At 49.6% G+C, this 26,848-nt stretch overlaps 1 protein-coding gene across 1 annotated transcript in view; it reads left to right on the forward strand.

The window, feature by feature from the left end:
• The window catches only part of Cfap46 (cilia and flagella associated protein 46), a 93,117-nt gene that overhangs the window by 30,906 nt on the left and 35,363 nt on the right, over positions 1–26,848 (forward strand). Inside the window, exons 21-35 of the mRNA XM_059256328.1 lie at positions 650–757; positions 1,257–1,423; positions 8,493–8,624; positions 9,152–9,314; positions 10,631–10,718; positions 13,061–13,199; positions 13,447–13,630; positions 16,889–17,057; positions 17,674–17,879; positions 18,341–18,625; positions 18,889–19,038; positions 21,405–21,553; positions 22,229–22,327; positions 24,513–24,645; positions 26,241–26,387. Of these exons, the coding sequence (XP_059112311.1) occupies positions 650–757; positions 1,257–1,423; positions 8,493–8,624; positions 9,152–9,314; positions 10,631–10,718; positions 13,061–13,199; positions 13,447–13,630; positions 16,889–17,057; positions 17,674–17,879; positions 18,341–18,625; positions 18,889–19,038; positions 21,405–21,553; positions 22,229–22,327; positions 24,513–24,645; positions 26,241–26,387 (2,319 nt within the window). The remainder of the gene's footprint in view (positions 1–649; positions 758–1,256; positions 1,424–8,492; positions 8,625–9,151; positions 9,315–10,630; positions 10,719–13,060; positions 13,200–13,446; positions 13,631–16,888; positions 17,058–17,673; positions 17,880–18,340; positions 18,626–18,888; positions 19,039–21,404; positions 21,554–22,228; positions 22,328–24,512; positions 24,646–26,240; positions 26,388–26,848) is intronic.

Consider the following 26,848-nt stretch of genomic DNA (forward strand, 5'->3'; position numbering starts at 1 on the left):
AAGGGGGTGTAGGTTGTTCTCTACCGTTACCAAAACTGCCGCTTTTGAGAGCCAAGGCAAAAGGTCTCCACTAGGTCTGAGCTCTGGACCTCTGGGGGTGCTGCCCGTTCTCACTGCCACTCATTGACAGAGTCGTCGCTTTGACAGGGCACCAGTCCGCCCCAGCACAAATCCTACCGGATCAGGGTCTGGGAAGGAGACAGGAACGGCATGAACTTAAGAACTCCCGCCATGACCCTGACCCTGCAGCAAGTCCATCACTGCGCAGAGCTAGAGGGAGGGAGCAGGGGAGAGCCCAGGCAGGGATCTTTGTACTGGGCCAGACAGAAGGGGTTAATGGGCCATTCCCATACCAGTAACCTTACCAGGGCTCAGCAGCCTTCTCCCTCTAGAAAGCCCTCCTTAGAGGTCAGACAACACTGTCTTCAAGGCTCAGGAATTTACAGACTTCATACCTTGTTGCCTAAGAAGGTGGTGTAGGTAGTGTTGATTCTTACCAAAACAGCCTAAGACATCAACACTCCATATACTGTGGTCTGGCTGTCCCCTAACTCTGCACTTTAGTTATCTCAAAAATGGTTCAGATAGCCACAGCTTTCCTTCCCTGGCTCCTGGGCAGCTGGACACTCTAGGCCTTCTCTCCCTGCAGAGTACCAATGAGGACATCAACGCTGTCACCAGAGTCCTTGTTGCCCTCGAGATGTACTCATGCAATGGACTGGGCCTCATGGACTTCAGTCTTCCCCCGCTAGCGCAGGTGGGTTTCCCCAGGTATCCCAAGAGGTAAGTCAACAGCCCCCATCCAGGAAAGATGAGGAAGCTGAGGCCTAGGGTCCTGCCCGAGGCAGTCAGAACTCAAACCCACATCCACACCACAGCTCCCTCTGCCTCCTGTCTGACTTTTGTATGGAACAGTCCTTTGTACCAGTATGAGGAAGATGCTTCCCTGGGTGGCCTTCCTGTGTCCTACTTCATCCCAAGACCTCAGCATAGGCAGAGGCATAGAAGAGGACAAGCATGCCATGTGTGGTGGCAAAGTCATGAGATAAGTGACAGATTTTACGCTGCAGCCAGGCTTCACAGATTGGTGGTCTGTCTGGAACTGCGTCTGCGTAGAAATCCATGACTGCATACATCACGCAGGATGGATGAAACTCAGCAAGCTGGCAGCATGGTCATTGTTGAGGGCCACAGACGACTAGAAAGTCATTGTTACTAATGTGATGTCCTTCTCCCCTTCCTCACATGCTGGGAAGGTGATGAAAATGGCTTCTGAGTGCAAATGGTCAGAACCCCTGGTGGAGCTGCAGACCCTGACCCGCCTTACCCACTTCGCCTACGTGGCTCACGACCACGAGATCACCATGGCATGTTCTCAGAACGCCACACAGATGGGCCTCAAGCACCTGAGGTCATTTGGCAAGTAAGTGACCTCCACGATGGCCTCCTAGAGGCACACAGTGATGTAAGCAGAGTGAGCAGTGTGTGCCCCGTGCCCCAGGGCAGGGGCCGGAGATGCAGGCCTGCTGTGCAAGGAATAGTTGGCAGGAATTTGACTGCCATGACCCTTCATCTGCTGGCTGTGTATGCTACAGGACAGCACAGTGAACAGCCCACGAAGTTGGGTATTAATGAGGACACAGAAGACACATGGGCCTGTTAGGAGGTCTGTGCAACAGCTATCTGTGTGTGATAGATAGACAGGAGTGGATGGTTCTCTTAGGTGAGGCAGCTGTGATAGAATACCACAGCTGGGGAGGCCTAAGAAATAGGGATTTGTTGTTCATGGCATAGAAGCTGGATGTTCAGGTTCAGGGCATGGCAGTTGGTGTCTGGTGAACTGTCACTGCCTAGTTCAAAGATGGCCACTTCACAGGTGGAAGAGGAAAGACGCACTTTTATCTTCCTTTACGGAGCAGGATTCCATCCTGGGGCTCCAACCCCTACACTTCACTGCCTTCATCTTCCAACAGCCTTTCTACTAACGCCGTTACCCGGGGAATCAGATGTCGGCATGTGACTTTAGGGAACATACGTGGTTCTCAGATCAACCATGTTCCAATCCTGACGCAGACAGCTTTGTCCAAGTGATCCGGGGAGAAACAAGATGCATGAAATATAATCTCAATGCCCCTGGACAGGCCATCACCTGGCTTGTTGGATGGGAGACGGTTGCTCTGTCGGGTCTCCCATGGCAACTGCTGGAGATGGCCAGTCACCAGCTGCATTAGTCACTTTTCTCATTGCTGTGAACTGATGAGAAGCAGTCCACGGGAGGAAAGGGTTCTTCTGGTTCACGGTTTCCGGGTACAGTCCATTACGAAGGGAAGGCATGGCGGCAAGCTGCTGGAAGGCAGCTGAAGTGTGCGGCTGGGATCCCTCACCACGTGTTTTATTTGGCAGAACAGGAAGCAGGGAGCAGACAGGGAGTAAGGCCAGGCCACAAAAACCTCATGGCCTGTCCTTAATGGCTGGCTTCCTCTAGCGAGGAAGTGCCACCTCTTAAAGGTCCCACAACCTCCCACAACAGTGCCTCCAGCTAGAAACCAGTGTTCAAACACATGAGCCAGCAAGGGACACTTCTTGTTCTACCTACAACACCAGTGTACAAGCACCAGAACACGTCCGTCTTCCTTCATGGTTTCTACAATGTTCCACTATGTTGATCCCTGATCAGAAAACTTAAGTCTTTCCTTCTCCCTGAATATGGGGCTGTTGTAAAAGGCAATATTGTAACAAATGGCCATGCAGCCAGTATTTTCCTCAGGGCTTTTCTTTTCCTGAGCTCAATTATCCTGCAGCCAGTATTTTCCTCAGGGCTTTTCTTTTCCTGAGCTCAATTATCCTGAAAGATAAAGTCATAACCCAGGGTTATGAAAGGTGCCTCCTTTGCCCAGCGGCCAGTTTGGTCAATGGTTACCAAATCCATAGAGTTCTTCCCCATGCCCATGTCTCCAGTCTTGGGCTGTGTCTACCAGCATTGCTTTATGAGCCCTTGATGCGCTCCTGGTGTGTTGGCAGTATTTATGGGGCATGTAACATACGCCTCCTAGTTGGTCGGACCCATATGAGGACAAGGCCAAGCATGTGTCTTGTTCACAGTGACAGCTCCAAGGCTATGTTCACACAACTGCTGAGAGTCTGAGAGTCAGCAGAGCCCCATGACCTGCAATGTCTGTAACAGAAGCATTCACATGTCCAGACCCTCCTGCACATGCAGGGGCAAGGACAGAGCATTAGTATTGAGGAGTAGGGTGCTGTTCCTATGACAAACCTGATCATGTGGTTCAGGGGCCTTTAGAACTGTTTGTAGGAGGAATGTGGAAGAGTTCATAGCTGTAGGACTGAGAATGCCTAGAAATGCTATAAGCAGAACTTAATGGACCATTTCGGTCAGAGTGTAGAAGAATAGATGCTGACAGGGATGGACAGGGGAGCCCCAGCTCATGAGCTTTTCAAGACGAAGAAGGGCTCTGGGGGACCTGGCCGCATTCCTGTCCTATTCCGGCAGAGAATCTGGCTGCTTTCCCCCTGTGTCCTGATCATTTTAGTAAGGCTGAATTCAAAAGTAATAGAAAGTCCGTGATAGCACAAAGACCAAGCTGTGGCATGGTTACTGGTCATTGTTCTTAGCCAGAACTATAGTGAGAAGGAGCAACAAGGTAAGAAAAGTGTGCAGTTTGGTGAGGAAAGGAGAGGCGGGCAGCAGGTTCCGAACTTGTAGATATGGTGGTCCAAGCAAAGCAGACCTGTTCTTAATGAGATTGGTGCCATTGGAGAGAAACCTGAAGTTCTGCACTGAGATCGCAGGAAAGGTGTCTCTGGAAGTGCAAATTCACTTGAAAAGAGAAAGAAAGTGACACACAAAGTTTTCTCTGCTCAAAAACAGCTGCCTAGGGAAATCTTTTCCCAGACTCAGCCAGGGTACAGAGACCACCACAGCTATGGTACAAGGGGACCTAACTACATCTCAGGCTAACATCCGAACTTGGCGATGTCCACGTGATGCTGATTTTGTAGGCAGGCAAAATGCAAGAGTGAGAGATTTACAGAGCCTTACGTCCAAGTTCTGGAATGCCGTTAGGGCCACACCATGTGTGACAGAGTCGTGTCTCCTCAAGGGAAATGCTGAGAGGCCATCCCATGGAATGTGAAAGTGTTGCTTCAGTTGCAGTAGGGACCCTAGGATGTTGGAGTTGCCAGGATCACAGGAACCTACCGAGGAACGCTGTAGCACAGAGTGGAGCTAGCCTGAGAGAGAAGCTACATGTATTGCAGGTGGCAGAATTGGAGGTTTGGGCTCCTTGGTGCTGCTGAGCCCGTATGATTCCGTTACGATGATAATTCCAGACGCTGAGTGTGAGCTGCAGGGTTCAGCGGTGCTCCGCTGAGTCTGTCTTTCTCTGCCTGTGTTTCTTTGGGAATGTTTGCTCTGTCTCATTGTCTATGGGAAGTTTGTAACCTTTAGATTGTATTTTATAGGGACTCGTGAGAGATTGCCCGAGTCTCAGAAGAGATTTGGGGCTTTTGAAGCATTGATCTGGTTAAAACTATGAGGACTTTGGAAGTTAGAATGGCTTCATTTTCCGTCATGAGATGGCCAGAAGACTGGGGGGCCAATGATGTGCTAACACAAGGGGAATAGCTTTATTCTGAGCCCCATGTGAGTGGCCACGGCCTAGGAACAGGGCTCCAGGTCAAATCGCTCTGAATGATATGTTCTTCATTGAAAGCACTTGCACTGTGTTAGTCACAGAACAAAAGCAAATCCTAAATCAATGTATTGGCTGAACACACTGGTGGGGACATCAGGAAAGAGGTTACAGCAAAGCAAGGAACTCTGTTCTCTGAAGACGTTCTTCACATTTGGGTTGGCAGAATCCAGTGTCTTTTATATTAGTGCATTTCAAAGGTTCACCTAGAGTTAGGAGCGTGCTAAGTCAAGTACTGAGATGGCAAATGAATGGCTATTAAGAATACTAAAGATAGCCCAGGATGATTTTGACTTTGGATCTGCAGCATTCCAAGTCTCTACAAGCATGATGTTCTAACCAGTCAGTCCTATAGAATCTTTAACGTTTTTTCCCCCTTGAACAGGTAGGATATTATGGCTTAAAGTGATGTGTTTGGGTGTCAAGTTGACAATAGGTAGGATTGTCATGGTTAATTTATTTCAATTGCCAGCTTGATTGTATTAAGAGGCACCTAAGGCATTAATGAGGCAGACCTCCGGGGATGTCCTGGAGGGTATTCTCAAACAGGTTGAACAGGAGAGGAAGACTCATTTTGAATGTGCATGGCATCACTCCATTGGCTGGGGACACAGAACTACAGTGGAGGGTAGGGGAGGAAGCCAGTGGTGCACCAGTATTCATCTCTCTCAGTCTTCCGGTTGTGGGTCAGATCCATGTGGCCAGCTGCCTCCTCCTCCTGCCTTCCCTGCCACTGCACGGGTTATACACAGTAGTGATAAACTGAGTCACCAACTCTGAGGCATCAGTATCACATTAAAGGAAGAAGGAAAAGCACCTCCCCTTGGGATCATTTAACCAAGAGCGAATCCAGATCTGAGTTCTCTGTTTCGTGCTCCCTGTGTCTTCTGCCCTCTGTCTGTCTGGTGCACGAGTCTGAATCTGTGGCTGCCTGAAGACTGTGTCTGTCTCCCGGTATCCATCTGTTCTGTCTGGCTTCCCTCTGTCTTTATTGAACAGCACAGAGAGCGCCACCTTGGGAAAGAATAGGATGCTTTACAGAAATCTTTAACAGAGTTTTACAAGGGATCAGGTGTTACTTGAATGTTAAAGGGTCTTTTAATAAAAATCCAGAGCCAGATATTGGGGTAAATACTGAAAGATCAGAGAAAACAAAGGAACAAGCCACCTCTTGCCTCTAGGACTCCTCAGCCTGAAAAGCCTCTAGCTGAAAGGGAGGCTTCTGCTGAAAAGCCTTTAGTTCCTGTCTCCTCACGCCTCATATACTCCGCCCAGCCAGCAATCACTTCCTGGGATTAAAGGCATGTGTGCTTCCCAGTACTGGGATTAAAGGTGTGTACCACCACAGCCTGGCTCTGTTTTCTCTCCTAGACTGAATCAATCTCATGTAGTCCAGGGTGGCTTTGAACTCACAGAGATCCAGATCGAACTTTGCCTCGCAAGCGCTAGGGAGGTGTGTGCCACCAATGCCTGGCCTCTATGTTTAATCTAGTGGCTTGTTCTATTCTCTGATCTTCAGGCAAATTTTATTAGGATACACAATATATCACCACAATCAGGGCTCTGGTTCCAACTGGCCCAGACAACAGACATCATTGTTTATCAATTAATATCCACAAATGGTGGCTTTCGGCCTTTATCATAGATTTTAGGGAGTGGCTTTCAACCTCTGTATTTGCTACTTTCAGCAAATGATACACATGCTTTGTCTGGGTCAGGGACATGGAAGAGTACATAACTTAAGAATACAGTTATGCATTAACTTAGGTTGGAAAAGTTGATTTCATGAAAAATCCAAGGCAAGTAAGGTTGATTGTTACATTGTTCTCTTAAAAGCAGGTAAAAAAAAAAAAGTGGGACAGCAGTCTTAAATCTTTAGTGACCTCACAGTGGTCAAGACTGCCTGTGAGGTCCAGCAAAAGTCCCAGTCTCTTAGAATGGAAGAGATACGTTCATAAGATTGTGTCGCCACCCACCATATTCCCTCAACTGTAAACCAAAATAAGCCCCTCCCTCCTTAAATTGTTCTTATCAGCAATTTGGTTACAGCCACAAGAAAAGCGACTAAAAACAATGTCTTCTGGTACCCTGGCCTTAGCAGGCAGGACCTTTACCATTGGACCATCTCACCCACAATAATCTCGCTCTGACTTAGATCCAATAGTGAGTTGGAAGGGGAGGTCGGAGGGCAGAGTAGCTGAAGTCCACTTACCATAGGCTCTTCGGGCAAGACTGGCAAAGCCCCAAGGTAGGGGCCAGGAACATGAGGTGACTACAGATTAGAAGTCACACCCTGTGGGGTCAGGCAAGAGCTGGCAGAGGTAGTCATATTCAACCCCGTGCAAGATCCCTGTCAGTCACTCAAACATTATCCTTAGAAGAAGTAAACAAAGTGGGCATCTTTGCAGAAAGGGTTGCTGTGTGCTGTTTGTGCTACTGTGCACAGCCATTCCCTGCTTGGGCATAAGAAGAGAGCTGTGCACAGCACCAGGCCAGACTAGCATACTCTTCCATCTGTGATCATAAATCAAATCCAGTTTATAAAGGAAACCCCTGTAATAAATGAAGCGAAGATGCCCATGCATACAAACAGCAATAGGAAACGTAGAGGCTGTAACGTTCCTCATTAGGGCGTCTGAAGATCTTTTGTAGACCGATGTTGCCCCCTCCTGGTGACTGCTGTCACTGCACCCTGCTGGCTGCAAGGGTCAAAATTTCCAACTGTCACTCCCCAGGCTAGTGTCACATCCTTCTTTACACCAGCCTACCACCTAAGAAGACGGGTTTAATTACCACCCAGCCTCCATTTACCTTCAGACCACAATTCCCATTGTACAGCAGGTCCTGGCAGGCTAAGGGTCAGATGCACCTTCCTCCACTGGCTCCTTGGAACATATTTGGCTGTTTGCTCCAGCAAGCAGGTGCCTGTCTTCTAGAGCCCTGGGACCCAAAGGAAATGTTCCCAGAACAAGTATGTCACTCAAAGAATAAAATCTGTGCTGCTGAGCTGAGCAGCTGGAGCATGCCCTCTCCTTCCACCTCACCCCACCCCACCCCCACTCTGCACGCGCCCAGACCACAGCTGCACCAGGTTTGGGAACCAGGAGAGTGTCCGGGGAGCTACAGTGCTGCTCTGATATGGTGCTGCAGGCCGATGTGCCCCTCTGAGTGAAGAGGGCAGAGTGCCTGGGACAAGACTTTCTGCCCAGGAAACAGAGTCTAGCTGAAGACAGAACCCAACAGATAGTTCTACTGGCCCAGGGATGGATGGGAACCCACCCCAGACAAGTGGCTAAGAGCCAGTTAAGGAGTCTGTCTCATGGTTCTGTGGGTTCACTGGACTCTGACGATTAGTTCTGGTTTGGGGTCTCTCATAAGGGTACTAGAGTGCCCATCAGTCAGGCACCCACAGAGCTGGTTCCCACATCCCCAGAAGTTCTCTGTGGGTGGGCATCTCCAGGAACTGCCATGGGCCTTACTGTGTAGTGTCTCTGTGAATGCAAGCACTGAGAGACTATCCCCTCAATGAATGTCCAAGATACCCAGGCCAGATGTGGGCATCTTAGTTCCCTGGCAAAGAAGGCCTCAGAAGGTGGAATCACTTGCCCTGTATCATCTATCAGTTGGGCAGGTCCCTAAGGCACAGGGTGGGGTGGTAACACACCTCCGTCTTTGGAAGCACTTGCAGGGCCGTGGGTGAAGAGACAGCATTCGCAGTGAGTAGAGCCCAGCATACACCACTTCCCACCTCTCCCCTACACCACTCTGTGCCCTCTCCAGGACCGATGCCAAGCTGGCAGCAGAAATGCTGTGTACTGTGTCCTGCATCCAGGGCCGTAGCATCATGGAAAACTTGAAGGGCAGGAAGCAGCTACGGCTAGCAGCAGCCAAGGCCTTTATAGAGAGTGCCAGGTACACAACTGGAGCATGCGCTGGCAATGTGGGTATGGGGGGGGCGTGGCCAGAAACTGGTGTGGTGCCACAGTGATGCTGTGGGGGCATTCCTGAGTCCCAGGGAAGAAACTGGGTGGTACCAGTTGCATCCTGCCATGCAGCCAAGCTCACAGACACCAGGGCATCCAAGGGCAGTACTGGGAGAAGTCCCATTGAGCTGTGAGCTAAGTGGATGTCGAGGCTGTCTGGAGGGTCCCTAAGCATACAGGGGCCTAAGCAGCAAGGGCAGGTAGACACAGCAAGGGCCAGGCCAGAAGTGCTGATCATTGATATGGGCAGCACCTGGCCCAAGCAGTTTGCCAAGGGGGAGGTATGGCAGGCTTACTCTTCCATGGTGCCTGCCATACAGTACCAGGGCTGTACCACCCTGATTGCACTCCTTCTCTACAAAGTCCAGAAGCTTCGGGACTGGATGTCCCCAGGGAAAGGTGTAGCTGAGCAGCCTGAGCAGCCTACATAACTTTGGATGAGGCATGTCCTTTCAGGTTCGGGGGCCTGGCAGACAGCAGTTCCCTGGTGATGATGGCCGCCCGGCACTACTGGAACACATGGCTCCCGCTTCTGTCCTCACCAAGCAACAGGAAAAAGGCCAAGGGATCCCTCCAGCGAATCATCAGCATCATCAACAAGACAGACACCAAGAAGCAGGTGCCAGAGGGACACCGGCTAGGGTCCTAGGAGCCCTTACCCTCCGGCCCGGCCAGACGCACAGGAAAAGACAGCCTCACAGGGCTCCCACAGAGTTGGACTGCCTTGGGGGCTGCCTTGATTGGGATATGGCCCCTGTGGGACACGCCTCTCACTGAACACGGCCCCCATGGGACATGGCTTCCATAGGCTATGACCCCCAACAAGACATGAGCCACATTGGGCATGACCTCTACCAGACAGCACCTTCACAGCTTCTCCTGCTGGGCAGCACAGCATTCTCCAGATCCCAGAGAGGATTGGTTGGAGGTTCCTGGCCAACCTCAGTCTCCCGGTCCAGAATCCTCTCCCATTCCCTTTTCATTTTAAACGGCTTTGAAACAGAAGGTTTCCCCTGTTCTGAGTTAATCTCTTCCCTCCCTGGTTTAGAGTTTTGTTTGTTCTTTTTCTGATGTCTGGAGAACGAAAGGCAGATTACTGATTTGAGATCTTTCTTCTGTATTGGCAGTGTTCACAGCTGTTAGCTGGCCTTTTGGCATTGCTTTCACTATGTCCCAATGTTTGTTTCTAATTTTTTATTCCACTGATTGAACGTCATTGGAAAAACTAGATTATGTTGAGGAAGTAGTCTGTGTGCTGTATATGTGTGTATAATGTGGGCTGTGTGAGATACGTGATGTGTGTGTGTGTGTGTTGTGCTGTGATGTGGTATGTGGATGGTATGTGTTGTATGGTATGTAGTGTGTATTGTATGAAGTGTAGGTGGCATGGTGGAGTGTGTTTGTATGTATGGTATAGTGTTTGATGTATACATATGGTGTGGTATATGTTAGATATAATATATGTATGTGTGTGCGTGCGTGCGCGTGGTGTGTTGGTTACAATTTGGTATTGTGGTGTGGTATATGTATGATATCATATGTGTGTGGTTATGTAGTATTGTACTGTGGTGTGTATGGAATGTGGTGTCTTGTGTATAGTATGAGAGTGTGTGGTATGGTGTGGTGTGCTGTGGAATTATGTATGTATGGTATGGAAGGTTTTGGTTTGTATAGTATATGTATAGTATATGTGTGATATGATCTATGCGTGGTATGGTATGTGTATAATATGACACGCAGTGTGTTATGCATGTGTGGTATTGTGTGCATGTGGCATGTATGGTGTATGTGCTTAACATTTTGTGACTTGATAGTTCTGAAAATTTGCTGCGACTTCTGTCTTTCATTCATTTGTTTTTACTGATACTAACGAGAAACAAGATGGAGGAACAGTCAGTTCCCTCCAACATGTGCCGTTTGTGTGTTTCACTTCAGGAGACAGAGAAAACCCTGCTTCTGCACCAGTGGCCAACAGCTGATTTCCAGGGCGGAGGGACATCACCTGAAGGCCAGTTCCTTCCAGGTTGGTAGCTGTGGGCCAATGGGAAAGAGAGTTCTGGAAATTAGAGTACTTCATGTTTTACATGCTGTGTCCTTACATGAGGCACCGCACTCATGACTATGCCCACAAGTCCATTTGCTTCTCGCTTGATGTTTTCCCTTAAGAGCCTACGGAAGCCTGCTCTGCAGAGAGAGCACCCAGGGTCCTCCATCCTGCCAGTGTGGAGAGCCTTCATAGTCTACCCTTGGCTGTGCTGATAAATGAGTGGCCTCTTCCTCCCCTTCTTCCTCCTCCTCTTCTTTTCGGTTTTTCTGTCTAGCCCTGGCTCTCTTGGACCGTCGTAGACCAGACTGTTCTCAAACTCACAGAGATCTGTCTGCCTCTGCCTCCCAAGTGCCAGAATTAAAGGTGTATGTCACCAACACCCAGCTTCATGTCATCTTAATTACATTTTCTACCATAAAACATTTGGAGATGCACTCCTCAGCAGAATGATGAAGGGAAACACTCTAACCATAGACCAGCAGAACTACGTTCAGTACCGTTTCAAGTTTTCGAAAAGGATACATTTTCTCTCATGATAAGATTCTCTGTCACTGGGTGATGGTGCATGCCTTTAATCCTAGCCCTCAGGAGGCAGAGGCAGGCAGATCTTTGAGTTCGAGGCCAACCTGGTCTACAGAGCGAGTTCCAGGACAGTCAGGGCTATACAGAGAAACCCTAGCTGGAAACAAACAAAACAAAATAAAACAAAACAAAAATCAAGAGCCCTGTGTGTATTTGGCAGCTCTTCAGCACTGTGAGATAGAATAGTGGACCCTGCCTTGAGCATGTTAGAGTCTACTAACAGGTAAAATTTATTTAAAATTAACAAAAGTATGGCCATGTGCAAACAATGTGTAAGCATGTGTAAACAAATAGCGTACTGAACCCCCAGAGTTTAGAACATTGACAAACATTTCAAGAAAAACAATACAGATAACATAGTCTACAAAGCAGGGATGCCTCAGACTCCAGGGGGATGTGGGGACTAGTTGAGATAGTTTGTTAACTATGGTGCCAGACAGAAGCTGGAAGTCAAACTACTATCACCCAGGAAACCATTGTAAGCTAGGTCAGGAATTCCATGGCTTTAAAATTTTCCATTCTGTTGCTGGAGGGATAGCTCAGCTGTCAAGAACACTTGATGTTCTTCCAGAGGACCCAGGTTCGATCCCCAGTACCCACCTGGTGGTTCACAACCATCTGTAACTCCAGGGCATCTGATGCCCTCTTCTGGCCTCCATGGGCACGGTCATACATGTGCAAGTGAAAAACCCATACATATAAACAAAACAAAACATCACCACCACCAACAAAAAAACAGCCCTCTCATTCTGGGCCAGGTGTGGTGTCATATACCTTTAATTCCAGCCCTTGGGAGATAGAAGCAGGCAAATTGCTGTGAGTTAGAAGCCAGCCTGGTCTCCATAGTGAGTTCTAGGCCAGCCAAAGCTACATAGTAAAACTTTCAAACAAGCAACAACAAAACCACCTTCTACTCCAGATACACAACACCAGGTATTGTTGAAGGTAGAATCAGGCAAACAGAAATTCTGTAGAAAGAGGCACATTTTCAAACAGACAAAAAAAAAAAACTTTACAACTGGTAAGAAAATTAAGGAATAACGATGTGGGAAATCCTCATATCCAGTGTGTCAGCTGTAGGAGGTCAAAGACCCATCAACTATTAGTGCTAGTCAGATGGTGCTTTGACTCAGGGCTCGGCTCTCCCAGGCCTTGCTGCCTTTCCCCAGCATGCACTCTGAGCTTGGAACCGAGTCTCCATGTAAGGACAGTACTGAAAGGAAGTCCCCTGTCCCTGCTGCTGGATGGCTGGGAGGTTTGGCAAGCAGGGTCTCTGCCCTAAGTCTTTTACCCATTGGTTGGTGAAGCATCAGATGGACAGGGGTATGTACATGGTACACTTCAATACACTCAACAAGGAACCAAGATGTGGAGTCCGGGCTATGTAGGATTAGGAATGAGCATGCACATAAGCATCCCTTCCGTTCCAGTGCAGCTGGCAGGTTCAGCGAACAAGATCAAATAATAAAGGAACTATCAGGTCCCCAAGCACCCGAGGTTAGCCAGGGTACTTGGGTTAGGGGGTGGAGCTGCAGTCAGGGGCCACCCTGATCTACCCACAGCACTACAGGGCAGCTTCTAGCCTTCTGATATATACCTGCATATGAATGGAAGACTGTGACACGGGGTGTGAGGGAGTAAGGGTGTGGAGTGGGAGGTCAGAGGGCATCGAGTCCGTTGGCAAGGAGCTGGCTGCCCAGTCCCCTTGAGACGACTCCATCTCTTCTTTACCCCAGGGTCTGAGGATGACCTCACACTCCGCGCTGCACTCTATAGCCTGCTCTTCCACAGCCATGCTGACCAGAATGACTGGGAGATGGGCCTCAAGGTGCTGGATGAGGCTGTCCAAGTGCTGCCGAGAACAGCCCACCGCCTGTGAGTGCCCTTACCCTGAGCGCCCCGGGATACCCTCTGCGCTCCTCAGCTGGGCTTCCCCGTGGTCCCTTCCCACTAACGGGCTTCAGCTCCCCAGGAGGAACCAAATACATAGCACAAAACCCCAGCTACGTCCCTATCTGGTCCCATCCCTGCCAACAGGAACGTAGGCAGCAGTAGTTCTGCGCGTCCTGTGTATGCTTAATGTTTTAATATCTCAGCGGACCCGTCCTTCCCTATTCTTTAGCTTGATTTTCAAACATATGGTCATTGTGAAGGCCAAACTTGGCCAGAACTTTACCATGGAAATCCAGAAGTTCAAGGATGAGAGCGAAGATTATCTGGCACACATGTGGTACCGTCTGGCTCAGAACTCGAGGAACATCTGTGGGGAGCTCGCCTGTTATCAAAATGCTATCCAGGCGCTGCAGGTGTGTGTGGTGCTCATGTTGGCGATGGTGGGGTGGATCTGTCTCTTGGTTACAGAGATAATCGTATGAAAAGCTTCAGAATTAGGGACTTACTGGGTCAGCTCAGAGGAAGCCACTGTGTAGTAAGCCCTGGCTGAGGCTGGAGACTCCCTTCTGCTGATTCGTCCCTTAGTCACCCATCTTGGAAAGGAGAGAGTGGGGAGAGCCCTGAGGCAAATGCCTGGGCTCCCTGGATTGCTGAGCGAGCAGGGCTCTGCATGCAGCAGGCTGGGACAGGCAGGTCTTGTCCCCACTACCAAAATGCCAAAACAGACATCCCATTCTGAGCACTTTAGTGGGAGGGCGCTCTCATTTCTGAGTCCATGACAGTGGTTCTTAGGAGTGAGGCCCACACAGGGCGCCCTGGAGTCCTGAATGTGGGACCAATGGTGTCCTTGGCCTCAGAATTGAAAGGTCTGAACTGTGAAGAACCACCTTGGAAGGCTGGTCTGTTTCCCAGGCACTAGCGTATTCCTGTCATGAGGACCTGGGCGCTGCACAGACCAGCTCTCAACAAGGGACCAAGGTCCGTCTCAGGGCATGGGCTGCGGCTGCAGAGGCCTGACACTAATGAATGCGTTTTGCTTGGCCTGGAGACCAAGTAACTGGTCATTCTCAAGCTTCTCTGCTGGGTTTCAGAGTCAGGCAATATGTGGGCATCTCGATGAGGGCGCTGGAAGGGCAGCCCCCTGAGAAGGGGAAGCGGCCAGGCTGGCCTCGAGGAAGAGCAGAGAGCTCAACACGTTCAGCTGGACACTGAAGGAATAGCTGTCTTCCGTGACCTTGAGTCTCATCTTTGAAATTTGTTTTTATGTACTTATTATTTCAATGTACTTGTGCATAAAATATGTGTGTGGTGTGTGTATATATGCATGTGTGCTCATGTGTGCAAACGTGAGCGTGCACATGCCATGGCACGCCTGTGGAGGTCAGAGGACAACCTCATGTACCAGTCCTCCCCCTGTACCTTGTTTGAGGCAGGATCTGTGCTCTGCCGTGTGTACCAAGGTCGCTGACCCACAAGCTTCTGGACCTTCTCCTGTCTTGGCCTCCCGTCTTGCTGTAGGCAGGCTGGTATTACAGATGCACACTGTCACATGTGGGTTCTGGGCACTCAGACTCTGGTCCTTACATGTGTACAACAAGCACTTTATCCACTGAGCCATTTCCCCAGCCCCTTGAATTCTCTCTCTCTCTCTTTCTTTCCTTCCTTCCCTCCTTCCCTCTCTTTTTCTCCCTCCCTCCCTCCCTCCCTCCCTCCCTCCCTCCCTCCCTCCCTCCCTCCCTCCTTCTCTTCCTTCCCTTCCCTCCTTCCTTCTTTCCTTTGGCACAATACAGTCTGTAGTTTATTCTCAAGGCTATCACCACAATCTGTTGTGGACTATTCCATCACCCTGCCCCACTCCCACATGGTTTCTGTTAGCACTCACTCTCCTCTCCAACTCCTCCTGCAGCCAGGTATCACTGACCCAGGGTGCTGCTCCGGACTGTTCACAGAATTAAATCAGGCACACCATGTGGCTGTCATATCATGATCTCATCCTGTTACAGTCACACTGTATTGTATGACTGTCCTAACTCTTTCTTGTGACTAAGCAACACGCCATAGGTAGACGTGCACTTGGCTCGTTAGCTGTTTGTCAGGCTCTTACATTGTTTCTCATGTCATTAGTCTCCGGTGAGTTGGGCTTCCGTGAACTTGCATGCACAGTATTTTGTGAACCTATGTTCTTCGTTCCCTTGAGAATGTACTTAGGAGTGGAATTGAGTCACACGGTGACTCCGTGTTTAGCTAAAGAAGAGCCACCAGGCTGTGCCCTCATGGACTGAACTTTTTTCTTAGTATTGCTCGTAGCACAAAGTTTTTAATTGTGATGAGGTCGATGTCTATTTTGTCACTTATGTGTATGATATTATATCAGAGAGATCATTTTCCTCCAAGGTCCGGAAGGTGCATTCTTTATTTTCTTCAGAGAACTCTGTGATTACAGACCTTCTATCCAGGGGGCCTGTCCATTCTTAGTTAGTTAGTGTATGGGAGGCAGGTCCAGCCTCATTCTTTAGCTGTAGACTCTCTACTCAGCCTTACACCATATGATGAGAGGATTATCCTTCCCTCCTTAGCCCCTCTATGAGGCACCCATGCTTCCTCAGGCTTGCACAGCTTCTGTCTAAATCACGGCTCCCATGGCACATTCGGACTCCCTCTTACCTCCAGAAGATGCCTTCTCCATCCTCCACTGGGATTCAGGTACCACTGGGCTGCCTTAGGCCCTGCACCCTGCCAGGGGTTCACACCCCACCTGTCCCTCAGGACGCTGTAGCACTTTCTCCTCCCAGAAGCTTTGCTCCTGCTTCCTCATGAGGCCTGTTCCCACTGCCGACAGCATCCCTGTCCGGATTGCTATGCCCCACCTGGGACCATCCCTGCAGCACTTTTTTATGTTTGATTTTCTTGCTTTGAGCCTCATGCAGGGGTGAGCACGGACTAGCCTGTCACGGACACTCTTTTCACAGTGAATGAGAAAGTACAGGCAAGCACTCAGGAAAGCTACAGAGTTAGCTCTAGAGGCGAGAGGGCCATGACTCTAGGTCCTGAAAAGTGTGGGGGTGATGCCTTGAGGTTGGGCCAAGGAAGAGGCCTGGAAAGGAAGGGAGTGTGCAGCAGGTCAGCACACTAAAGCTCGGGACTGTACATGGGCCAAGTGTGTGCCATGCCGCATCTTTGGCTGTAGTTTCCCTGACACACCCTCCCACAGGCCCACATCGAGCCATGGAAGCTGTTGATAGTTTAGGCAAAAGCTGTGCCTGCATGGGGAAGAAGATATGGGGCCCTCAATAGAGGCCCTAACCCAAGAACCACCCAGTCAAGGCTTCAGATTAGCCAGACTGCCTTGCAGTGAGCCCTGCTCAGCACCTTCTGTGTTGTGATGGAGACCTGGAGTAGTGTGAGGAAATACCAGGGCCAGTGGGACAGGTAGGGCACCCTTGCAAAGGATGCAGAAGACCTGGGGGACTTTACCAAATTCTTGTTTTTCTATCATACTTCTGTCCACAGCTGGAGCCCTCAGGGAACCTTGTTCCCATCTTCCTGGAGGGGGACCCCATGGTAATTCTAGGGTGACATGAATCATCAAGTCTTTCGCTGCTATAGGTGGCTTCCCCGTGCTAACTAATGGCACATTGACCTGATTAGTTCTTTTCTGTCTTGTCCCAAAGAAGCCAGAGAGCAACTGGCAGAAGGTAGATTACATCGTGGAGTTCAGTGAATGGCTGTATTACAAGCAGTTCCCTATGGAAGAGGTGGTTGCCCAACTTGAGTGGGCAATCGAGATTCTGCTATCCATGAAACCCACTGAAGATGCCCCTGAGCAAGAGCCCAAGGAAGGTGAGGATGATCATGCTGGCTTGTCCTGACCCACACACTGTAGGCCCCATCTGGGCCCAGGACAACAGGACATAGTGGGACTGTTGCTGGGCCGCCATGCCCTCTGGGATAGACATGCTATATTGGTACAGCAGTTAGGAGTGGGGGAAAGATACAGAGTGGAAAGGTCCCAGAACTTGTGTGAAGGAATAGCTGTAACCCTGTCCACTCAGCATTTAACCCATAAAGCTGAATACAGCAGATCAAACTAGCTAGGAACAAAACAGAGCAGGCCAGCCTATGGCCTATTCTGACTGGTGTAAGGCTTCAGGACACTAGCTGGGCACCTGCACGGGTACCAAGCACAAGGCCAGCAGCTCTTGGCTTCCCAGAAAATGGATCTCCCAGAAAATGACTCCCAGACTCAGAGACAGAAGTCTGGGTCACAGGAAAGGCTGAGTAGAAGGTATCCCTGCTGGAGAAACTCCAGTCTAGGGCAGGTAGCAGTACACTACTAGGACCTGGGGACAGACAGGTTGTTGGGTCACTATCACAGGTCAGGAGGGGAGATACCCCAGGGCCTGCAGGAGCCTAAACCTGTTCATGGCCCCAGACTCACTCCCACCATGATGTGCAGGGCAGGCCTCTCCTGCTCAGTCTCCTATAAAGAGTGCAGTGTCCTTGAATCTGGAGACAGTCTCCTTGGACCAGTTTCGAAGTGTGAGGCAGTTGGAGGCCCTGGCCCGTGTGCACATCCTTCGGGCCTTGATGGTGTCCCCAAGCTCTTCTTCCTATGAAGATGACTGCTTCATGGCCTACAGCTTCCTCAGGCGCATCTGGCAGGTAAGGGCGGGCTGGAGATGTGATGCCAATCAGTGAAGGTCTCCACCAACCCCATCCTCCACCCCCGGGAGGAGATTCTGAAGGGCTTATTGCTGCCGATTCGCCCCTTTGTAAAGGCCTTTGAGAAGCACACAGACTTTTTTTTCCTGCACCATCCACCTCTTCCTCTGTGCAGAAAGATGCATCAGCCTCTCTCTTGGCCCTGCCACACTCATGTTTTTGAGGCTCCTTGAAGAGGGTGCTTCCCAAACTCACCCCAGCTCTGCTGTCCATCCACCACAAAAACTTGTAGGTCCGGGTCACTGATCAGACTTGCTCTGTGCTGTGGAGGCTCCCGGGTTTGACCCATGACTGAGCAACAACACCCTCAGATCTAAGAGCTACCCCCAGCCAGGTGCAGAAATGGGAGATACAGGCCTTACTTTTCATGCTCCCCACTTATATTTCCTCCCCTCCCCCAGATTTCCTTGGTATCAGGAGGAGAACTAATTATAGAAAAAACTTTACAAGTAGTTAGTTCACAATTGTTACTGACAAAAAAGGAGAAGGAAAAGGAGAAGGACAAGGACAAGGAGAAGGACAAGGAGAAGAAGAAGGACAAGAAGAAGGACAAGGAAAAGGACAAGGAGAAAGAGAAGGAGAAGGAAAAGGAGAAGGAGAAGGAGAAGAAGAAGGAGAAGGAGAAGGAAAAGGAGAAGGGGAAAGAGAAGGAGAAGGAGAAGGAGAAGATCAAGGACATGAAACAGGTGAGTGGTCCACATAGTGTGTCCTCACCTGAGGTGGATGGTAACAGTCATGGAGCCTGAACCCCAACTCCACTGTTGGGGGTCTTATGATCATCCCATGCCTCAGTTTCCCCTTCTGGAAGACATGCTGTCCCCACTCTGGGCCACAGCTTCCAAACACCGTGCCAGAGGCTAGCAGCCCTGTCCTCTCCATATTGCGCCCCAGGAGCATCCATTTCAGAACTCCATGTTTTACAGTAAACCTTGCTTTCTCCCATTCACAGATTTCAACCCCAGCTTCCAACAAGCCACTTGATTATATCCCCACCAGCATAGAAGATTGGGCCTCCTACTCCTGCCCTGAGGATCTGTTGTCTGTGTTCAAGCAAGACAGGAGTGACACTACCGTTAACTCATCAAGTTTCCAGAAGCCGGTGAGCGGATCTGAGCAGCCAGCCAGAGCTTTGCCACAGGCCTGACAAACCCAGCCTCTCTCCTTTAAAGCCACACCTAGCATTTCTATTGCAGATATTTCCAAAGAGGGACCTTTGAGACAGGGGTTTCACAGAGTGTTAAAAAGGAGCAGCTTTCCACCTTTAGCTACAAAGCTCCCTCTCATCTACACCCTCTTTCTTCCAAATAGCTGCCAACATCTGTGAGAAGCCCCGTCGCGCTGCGTCCACACCCAAGTACACATATGTAGTCTTGGTACTGCTTCTGCCTGCTGTCATATTTCCACAAACTAGGCAACTATGACCACAAGAATCACAGTATCAGCAGAATCACGTGGTCCCTCTGGATGCTTCATCCCACCCTATCTCTATCACCAAGGCCACATAATCTCTCCTTTCTAGCAAATCCAGCACTTGTAGAGACCTCCAAGATTCTATACTCAGGGCTATACCTTGAACAGAGCCTCACCCTAGTCATAGATTACAATCCCTTTAGATGTAAAGTCACACTCAGACGTTCCATGTATTAAGAGTCCATGCTCTTGGGGGGTCCATGGTCCAGACACCTTCTGCCTGGTTGGGGCTTCACAGGGATGGAATTGTTCAGCATATTCTTCTTGGTCAGTAGGTTGGTGGGGTTTGCCCATGCTGTTTGGGGATGACTATTTTAGTTCCTCTCAATGCCACAGTGTGTATGTACTGCAGTGAACAGGCCTTGGTGTGCCTGCCCACTCACCTGCTAATGGACATTGTGTTCATGGTTCTTACAAATGAAGCATCTGTGAACACTGGTGCCCACATTGCTGGACCACAGTGTGGGAAGCTTTCCAGTGATGATGAACATTGCTAGTCGGCAAATCGCATCCCAGGGATGCTATGCTGACTTCCATCCCTGTCCTTGTGGGGGAGTTCCTGCTGCCCACATCCTTGGCAGCCTGTGCTAGTGGGCATGTGATGGCATCTCCCATGGCTACAGTGATGCTGGCTGCCCTGTCAGCCTGTCCTAGTCCTTCCTCTTCTGTGATGTGTCTGCCCAGCACACCGCCATAATTTAGCAAATTTTCTTTTTTTCTTATAGAATTGAAAAAATACCACAGGCCTGTTCTGAGAGGGATACTCTGCCAGTCCTGTACACAGCAAGTCACAAGTGACTTGCCTTTCCTCCCATGATAGGGTCTTCTGTGTAGAAATATTAACCTTAGTGTTATGAAAATTAGGAATCTTTTCCTCTGTGACTGGTGCTTCCCTCAGTCCTTTTTTAAAGAACAACAACAACAACACTGTTTCCTTTTCTTAGGTCAGATATAGCATCCTCCAGTATTCTCCCTCAAGGTACAGATATTCTTCACTTGTATAGCCTAGTGTCAGATTTGGATCTAGTCTACCTTACATGATCTGTGTGTACAGGGGCCAGGAACCAGCCAGCCTTGACACTAATCCTGGGCAATGGGCCAGGCCACGTCTCTGACTCACATCTCCCTCCTGATCTTAGTTCTGTGCTTTTCTATGCCCTGTCCTCTATCCAGTTACCAGAAAATCATGTTCAATATCTCATCTAATGTCTCCAGCACCCCATATACCAAGCCCGACACCATAAGAGGCACTAGCTCTTTTTTTTTTCTAGATACCCAGTTGTATACATACACCAAGGAATTCTGCATTTGGTAGATCATTGGTTTTAATTAGAAAAGAACCAAATGGAATATGAAATTAATGAATTAATGGAGGTGTCTCTTGTGTGGATCTTTAACAATACTCTGGTGCTAACAACCAAAGCATTGCATATGACAAAACAAAACCTGTAATAACAGATAGGCAAGAAGGCACCCCACAAACTTGTTTAACACTTGCTGAGTGCTGGGCATTGTGTTAGCAATGTGCATTAGCTAACATTCCTTGCTGTTGTGACCAAAATACCAAAGCAACTTGAAGGAGAAAGCATTTCTTTTGGCCTGCAGTTTGAGGGTACAGTCTATCCTGGTGAGGAAGTCCCAGCAGCAGGAACTTGAGGCAGCTCATCATAGTCCATCAGCATTCAGGAAGCAAAGAGTAATGATTGGTCATGCCAAGCTAGCCTCCTCCTTGTTCTGCAGTCCAGGGTCCTACTCCATGGAATGGCCCTGCCCACACTTAGTGTGGGTCTCCTCGCCTCAATTAACTGAATCAAGATAACCCTCTACAAAAGAAATGCAGAGTCTCTAACCTGCTCCAGCTCACAGGCATGCCAAGACTCGTCTCCTAGGTGATTCTAATCACGTCAAGTTGACAGTCAGTGTTAACCGTCACTCTAGGGGACTAGTGTGCTACCCCTGCCTGTGACCACCCCTGTTTGCTATGTGTTTATGCAGACGTACAGTTTGTACTACATAGACCACTTGGCCAAAGCCTTGCAAAAGATGTACCTTCACGAGCTCAGCATCCCCGTCCTGCAGCTGGCTGTACTGATTGCAGATGTGGTGGTGGAGAGCAAGAGCCTTGCGGACCTCTACCACCTGCGGTTGGTACCTCTCCTTTACCTGAAGTGCTGAGAGCGACGGGTTGTCCAAAACAACATAAAAACAAACAGCGCCCTAGATATTCATTCTGTAGCTGGCTGTGTGAATAATAAATCCCTAAGACAGCCAGATAATGGAATGGTATCTTCATCGAAGAACTTTGCCTGATCCTTAGAGAATACCTTGTTTCAAGGATATGCATACGGAGGTGTTTAAGGATCAAGGGGTATTACACTTCCCACCAAGGGTCTAGAAGGAGAAATGGGGAGGGAGTGGTGAGGAGGGCATGGTGACGGGGCTCACTCAGGGGAGGAGGGGCACACACAATGCTTGAGTAGGTTTGCTTTAAACAAAACCTCAGTTGAATTTCCTGCTGGAGGCAACGGCAGGGTTTGGCAGAGCCCATCTGGGCACCTGACTATTAACCTCTGGCTATGCCCCCAAATGCAGATGTAGTGAGTAAAATAAGTGAGTGAATGACAGAGAAAATTGCCACCTGAAGTTTCATAGAATCACCTAGCACATTTAGCTTTAAAAAAGAAATTGAAACACTAAAGTGCATTTTTTTTTTTTGGTTTACCAACTCTAATTAAGTACCCCAAATCCAGCACCACTTCCTTTGGAGGTGACAGCACCCTGTGTGATGGTGGCTCTTCCCTCCCTGCCTTTCCCCTCAGACTTTTACAGGTGTGTTCCGACCTGAGGCTGCACTACGCAGCGGCTTATCATGAAGAGGTGATTGGACAGGCGTACATTGGGGACATGGAGCAGGCCAGGTGTGTACAGTGCTTGCCCCTGCATGTGGTTCTCCTCTTTCTAGCCATATGCAATCCAGTCTCTCTCTTTTTTAAAAAAAAAAATATTTATTTATTTATTTATTTATTTATTTATTTATTTATTTATTTATTTATTTATTATGTATATAATGTTCTGCCTGCATGTATACCTGCAGGCCAGAAGAGGGCACCAGATCTCATTACAGATGGTTGTGAGCCACCATGTGGTTGCTGGGAATTGAACTCAGGACCTCTGCAAGAGCAGCCAGTGCTCTTAACCATCTCTCCAGCCCCCGCAATCCAGTCTCTTAAGGACAGTGCTGAGGAAACCCTAGCTAGCCCTGGCCTGTGGCTCCTCTCAGTACCAGGCCCATTATGGCTACTGGCTCCTCAGTCTGGACTTGGAGGTCCTGGGGGCAATTTCTAGGTAGCTGTACCTGGGAGGGCAGTGCATAGAGAAATGTGTGAGTCTCCTCTACAGCTTTTGTGACAGGTTTTGGGGACTGCTGAGCTGTGGGTGCTCAGCAGAGGAAAGGGATGAAGGGTCGGCAGGACAGGATGGGGAAAGACTGTCTGTCCTTCACCAGTCCCAGGCTCCTCCCAGGGCGTGCCAGGAGTGATGGCGCTAAGTGATGGTTCTGGTTCTTTGGGTTACTCTGCAGCACTTGTGGTTGACTAATAGTAGGCTGTCCAATAGTTAAATCAGCCAATTACAGATTCTGTGGCAATCCTTTTCAGACTTAGAGACCACCTAAGAATATGTAAGAAGGTATATATAGTCATATTATTGTTAATTGTTGCAACATGGCTTCCCCCCCCCATATAAATTATATGATCATTGTTCAAATTTTAGAAAACAGGTAAGGAAGAGAATAAACATCACTATGGGCCCCATCCCTTGGCAGTAATCCCTTCTGGGGCTTTGCCGTTGTATACCGGATCAGTTATGAAAATGTAATTCTGCTGCATACACTTTTTCACCCTGCAGCCTTTGGCAACAAATGTCTGTCTACAAAATCATTTCCATGCTGTTAGCACAGTCATTTATCTGTCCATCCCTGGACTGACTGGGAGAGTGTTTGCTGAGTCCTCCCTGCCCTCAGATGGGGTCCAGAAATGCAGCTGTCAAGCCTGGGAGAGATGCCTGCCTCTTCCTGCTCTTGGGTTCACTGGAGCACTCGCTGTGCAGTGTGGGAGGCACAGCAGGTGGGCTGCAGAGGAAGGAGGAGGACTGAGACTGACGGGACGGGCTGGTGCCCATGGTGATACCAGGGCTGGGGATACACAGAGGCCTCAGTTCCAAATGCATGCAGTTGGGGAGTCCGGGACAGTTGGATGAGAAAGACTTTTGGGGATCTGTGAAGTGACATCATTGGGGTGCAAGTGTTGGATGCCCTGACGGGAAGAACCCGTGTGTGACGTGGTCAGACTGGGTTGAATGCTGTGATGCACTGGCCCGCCTCCCAATGGACAACTCTGGATGTAGTGTGGTGGGTGACTCCTGTTTCGGGTAAGTGGCAAGGGAGAAGGGGCCACCCTGCTGCTCTGTAGGAAATCCTGAGTACTAAGTGGTTTTGTCTTTTTGGAGGGGTTCCAGAGGCAGGTCTGCTCTACATACATTAAGCTTGAGAAGCTCACTAACCTACACATCAGCTTGTCAGACAGTTGCAGAGAGAACAGGGCTGGTGTGGTTGTGGAAACCACACAGCTGGCCAACTGGAGACTGTCCCGGCTTTCGTAGACGTGTGTTGTCTTAGTTAGGGTTTCTATTGCTGTGAGGAGACACCATGACCATGGCCACTCTTATAAAGGAAATGTTTCATTGAGACGGCAGCTTACAGTTCCAGAGGCTTAGTCCATAATCATCATGGCAGGGAGCATGGTGGCGCGCAGGCAGACATGGTGCTGGAGAAATAGCCGAGTGTCCTACATCTTGCAGGCAACCAGAAGTCAACTACAGTCACACTGAGGGACGCCCCCGCAGTGGCACATTTCTTCCAACAAGGCCACCCCGCCTAATAGTGCCACTCCCTTTGGGGGCCGTTTTCCTTCAAACCACTGCATATGTGAATCGTGGCTTCTCCCGGCTGTGTTAGCTTGTGCTTCTTTGACTGTAAATGAAACTGACCGTTGTCACCAGCCATTGCAATTCTTCTGATGCATGGTGCTATTTCGCTTCAATTAGCTGCAGAAAAGAGATCACATTTAAAAAAGAGAAGAACAAGGAGCCCGTGATAGAAGACAGCCCGCTAACGCTGCACGAGCAGCTGGCTCCATCCCGCTCTATGGAGGTGAAGCCACTGATAGCTCAAGACAAGGTAGGCTGGCACTGCCATGGTGGGGTCCAGAACCCAGGGCTAACACTGACTTAGCCTGGCTTTGCCACAGTGGAATCTGAAACCCAGAGATGACATTGACTTGGTTGTCGTGTAGGGTTGCCCTAAGAGTCAGCAAGCCGCTGCTGATTTCTGGAGTGCCTACTGAATACGCTCCTAGGTATGGTTTCATGGGAAACTTGGAGAGACCTGACCAAGTTTGTCCTACCCTGGGGCCCCGAATTTCCTCAAGGAAGGCAAAAATTATATGTAAAACAGATCACCTGGGGCCTGAGCAGCAGCTTAAATCATCAGCAGGCTAGAGATACAGTGTAGTTGCTTATCTAAAATGTTTAAGGCCCTGGGCTCAGGCAAGGGGAAGTAAAATAAGGGAGGCTCCCTGTGGAGCCGAGCACATCTAAGGGGGTCTTGGCTAGACTCTTGAAGCTCCTGCTGTCCCTATCACCGACTGGCTGCCCCCTTCAGTCCATGTACAGGGGAAAAAGCCATCCCAAAGAACCTTGGTTCCTCAGAGCGCCAACTCTGTGAGCCTGTTAAAGTCAGCACTTGGGGCATGGTGGAAAGTGCCCAACACTTGGGGTTTGTTTGGGGACCTGAACTCAGAAAAATTAGGGTCAAGGACTCAGTAACCCATCCACAATGGGGCTAGGGGATGCTGACGGGTACACAGGAAAAAGAGAACAGCACAGCTATGGACTAGGCAGCCCTGTAGGCCTCACAACTGCTTCCCAGCTAGGCTCACAGAGCGGGAAGCGAGCCTGCCAAGCCAGACAGCTCAGCAGTGGCTGTAACCAGTAGTGGGAGAGCAGAAGGGGTAAATAAGGAGAGACAAGGGTCCCCAAAGCCTGGGGTGTCGGGAAGCCTTACTGGTCAGAGGTTGCAGTCTCTCCTGGCCTGGTAGCTCTCTCCAAGCTCAGAAGCATGGAGGGCCCCCCACCCCCACCCCAGCGAGACTTCCTGCTCTCTGCCTGCTCTTATTTGGAGAAGGTCTCTTGGTCCAGAAGCCTGACCTTATATGAAAGCTGTCCCTCAGCTTGGATGCCTGACTTGTCTCTAGTGTGACCTTTGGCATAGTTGCCGGCTAGAGCTCTCCCTATGGTAATTAGACATCGTGCTAGGGGCTTTACAAGAGGACCATGCTTCCACAGATGATAACTAAGGCTTGTTCTAGGAGCTTTATGATAGGAACATGCTGTTTAATGCAAATGAGGTGATTCCTTAGCTACCATTCCCAATCCTATATATTCCCTATACTCTGGAATAAAACTGAGTTGACTCACTAAAGCTGACTCCCAGAGAGCTATCTCCATTGATCCACAAGCCTTCCGACCCTGCTCACTGGCTTCTGCTCCCTCCCCCCTCACAGCTGATGATCCCTGAGGTGTATCAGAAACTAGACAAGCAGAAGCCAAAGGCCTGAGGTTCTGAGTAGGGCACGCTGGGGACGTCCCTGTGGCAGTGCATCCTGCGGCACACTGGCTTCACAGAGTGTTTCTGCTTCTAAGCCAGAGCACATCACGGGACACAGACTGGGGGGGGGGGCGGGGGGAGTGTCTTAGGGCCATGGTGTCTTGCAGATTTTGAAGATAAATGGAGAGACTGGCAAGGGCCTGGATGGGACGTCCTACCCCCAGCTGTGGATGCTCAAAGGGGAGGTCTTACTGGAGTTGGAGCTGTACCAACCAGCACGGCTGCTCCTGTCAGAGGCCCATCAGACTTTCCAGGTAATACACCTTACCTATCTCCACTGTAGCCATCTTCACCGAGGCCTGAACTCTTCAGATGTATTCTTACTCCTCATCGAAGGACTTCAGGGACACCTGGCTTCTCAGAGTCTCCACTGAGTCCCCCAAAAGGCTTGAGTTAGCATCTTTCCACAGAGCACTGGCTTGGGAGCATTGGTTGTTCTTCTCTGAGGAGCTGCCTACTAGAGGCACTTGTGTCCAGACCAGTGCCCATTCACTCCCTAGATTGGCCTTTTGGGTGTCAAGTCCCAAACTACACTTGGCAGGGCTTTTCTCTTCTGGACTCTGTCCCCGGTGAACAGCTGACCTTGAACAGTCTGGATTGAAGAGGCTGTTTGTGTTGTCTGCTCTAATGATGCCATTCTCCCAAGTTACAATCCCCATAACTCCTCCAAATCCCTATGGACATTCTTAGAATTGCTTTCAGTTGGAGGGTTAGG

Source organism: Peromyscus eremicus, chromosome 1, assembly GCF_949786415.1.
Source record: "Peromyscus eremicus chromosome 1, PerEre_H2_v1, whole genome shotgun sequence".
NCBI lineage: Eukaryota > Metazoa > Chordata > Mammalia > Rodentia > Cricetidae > Peromyscus > Peromyscus eremicus.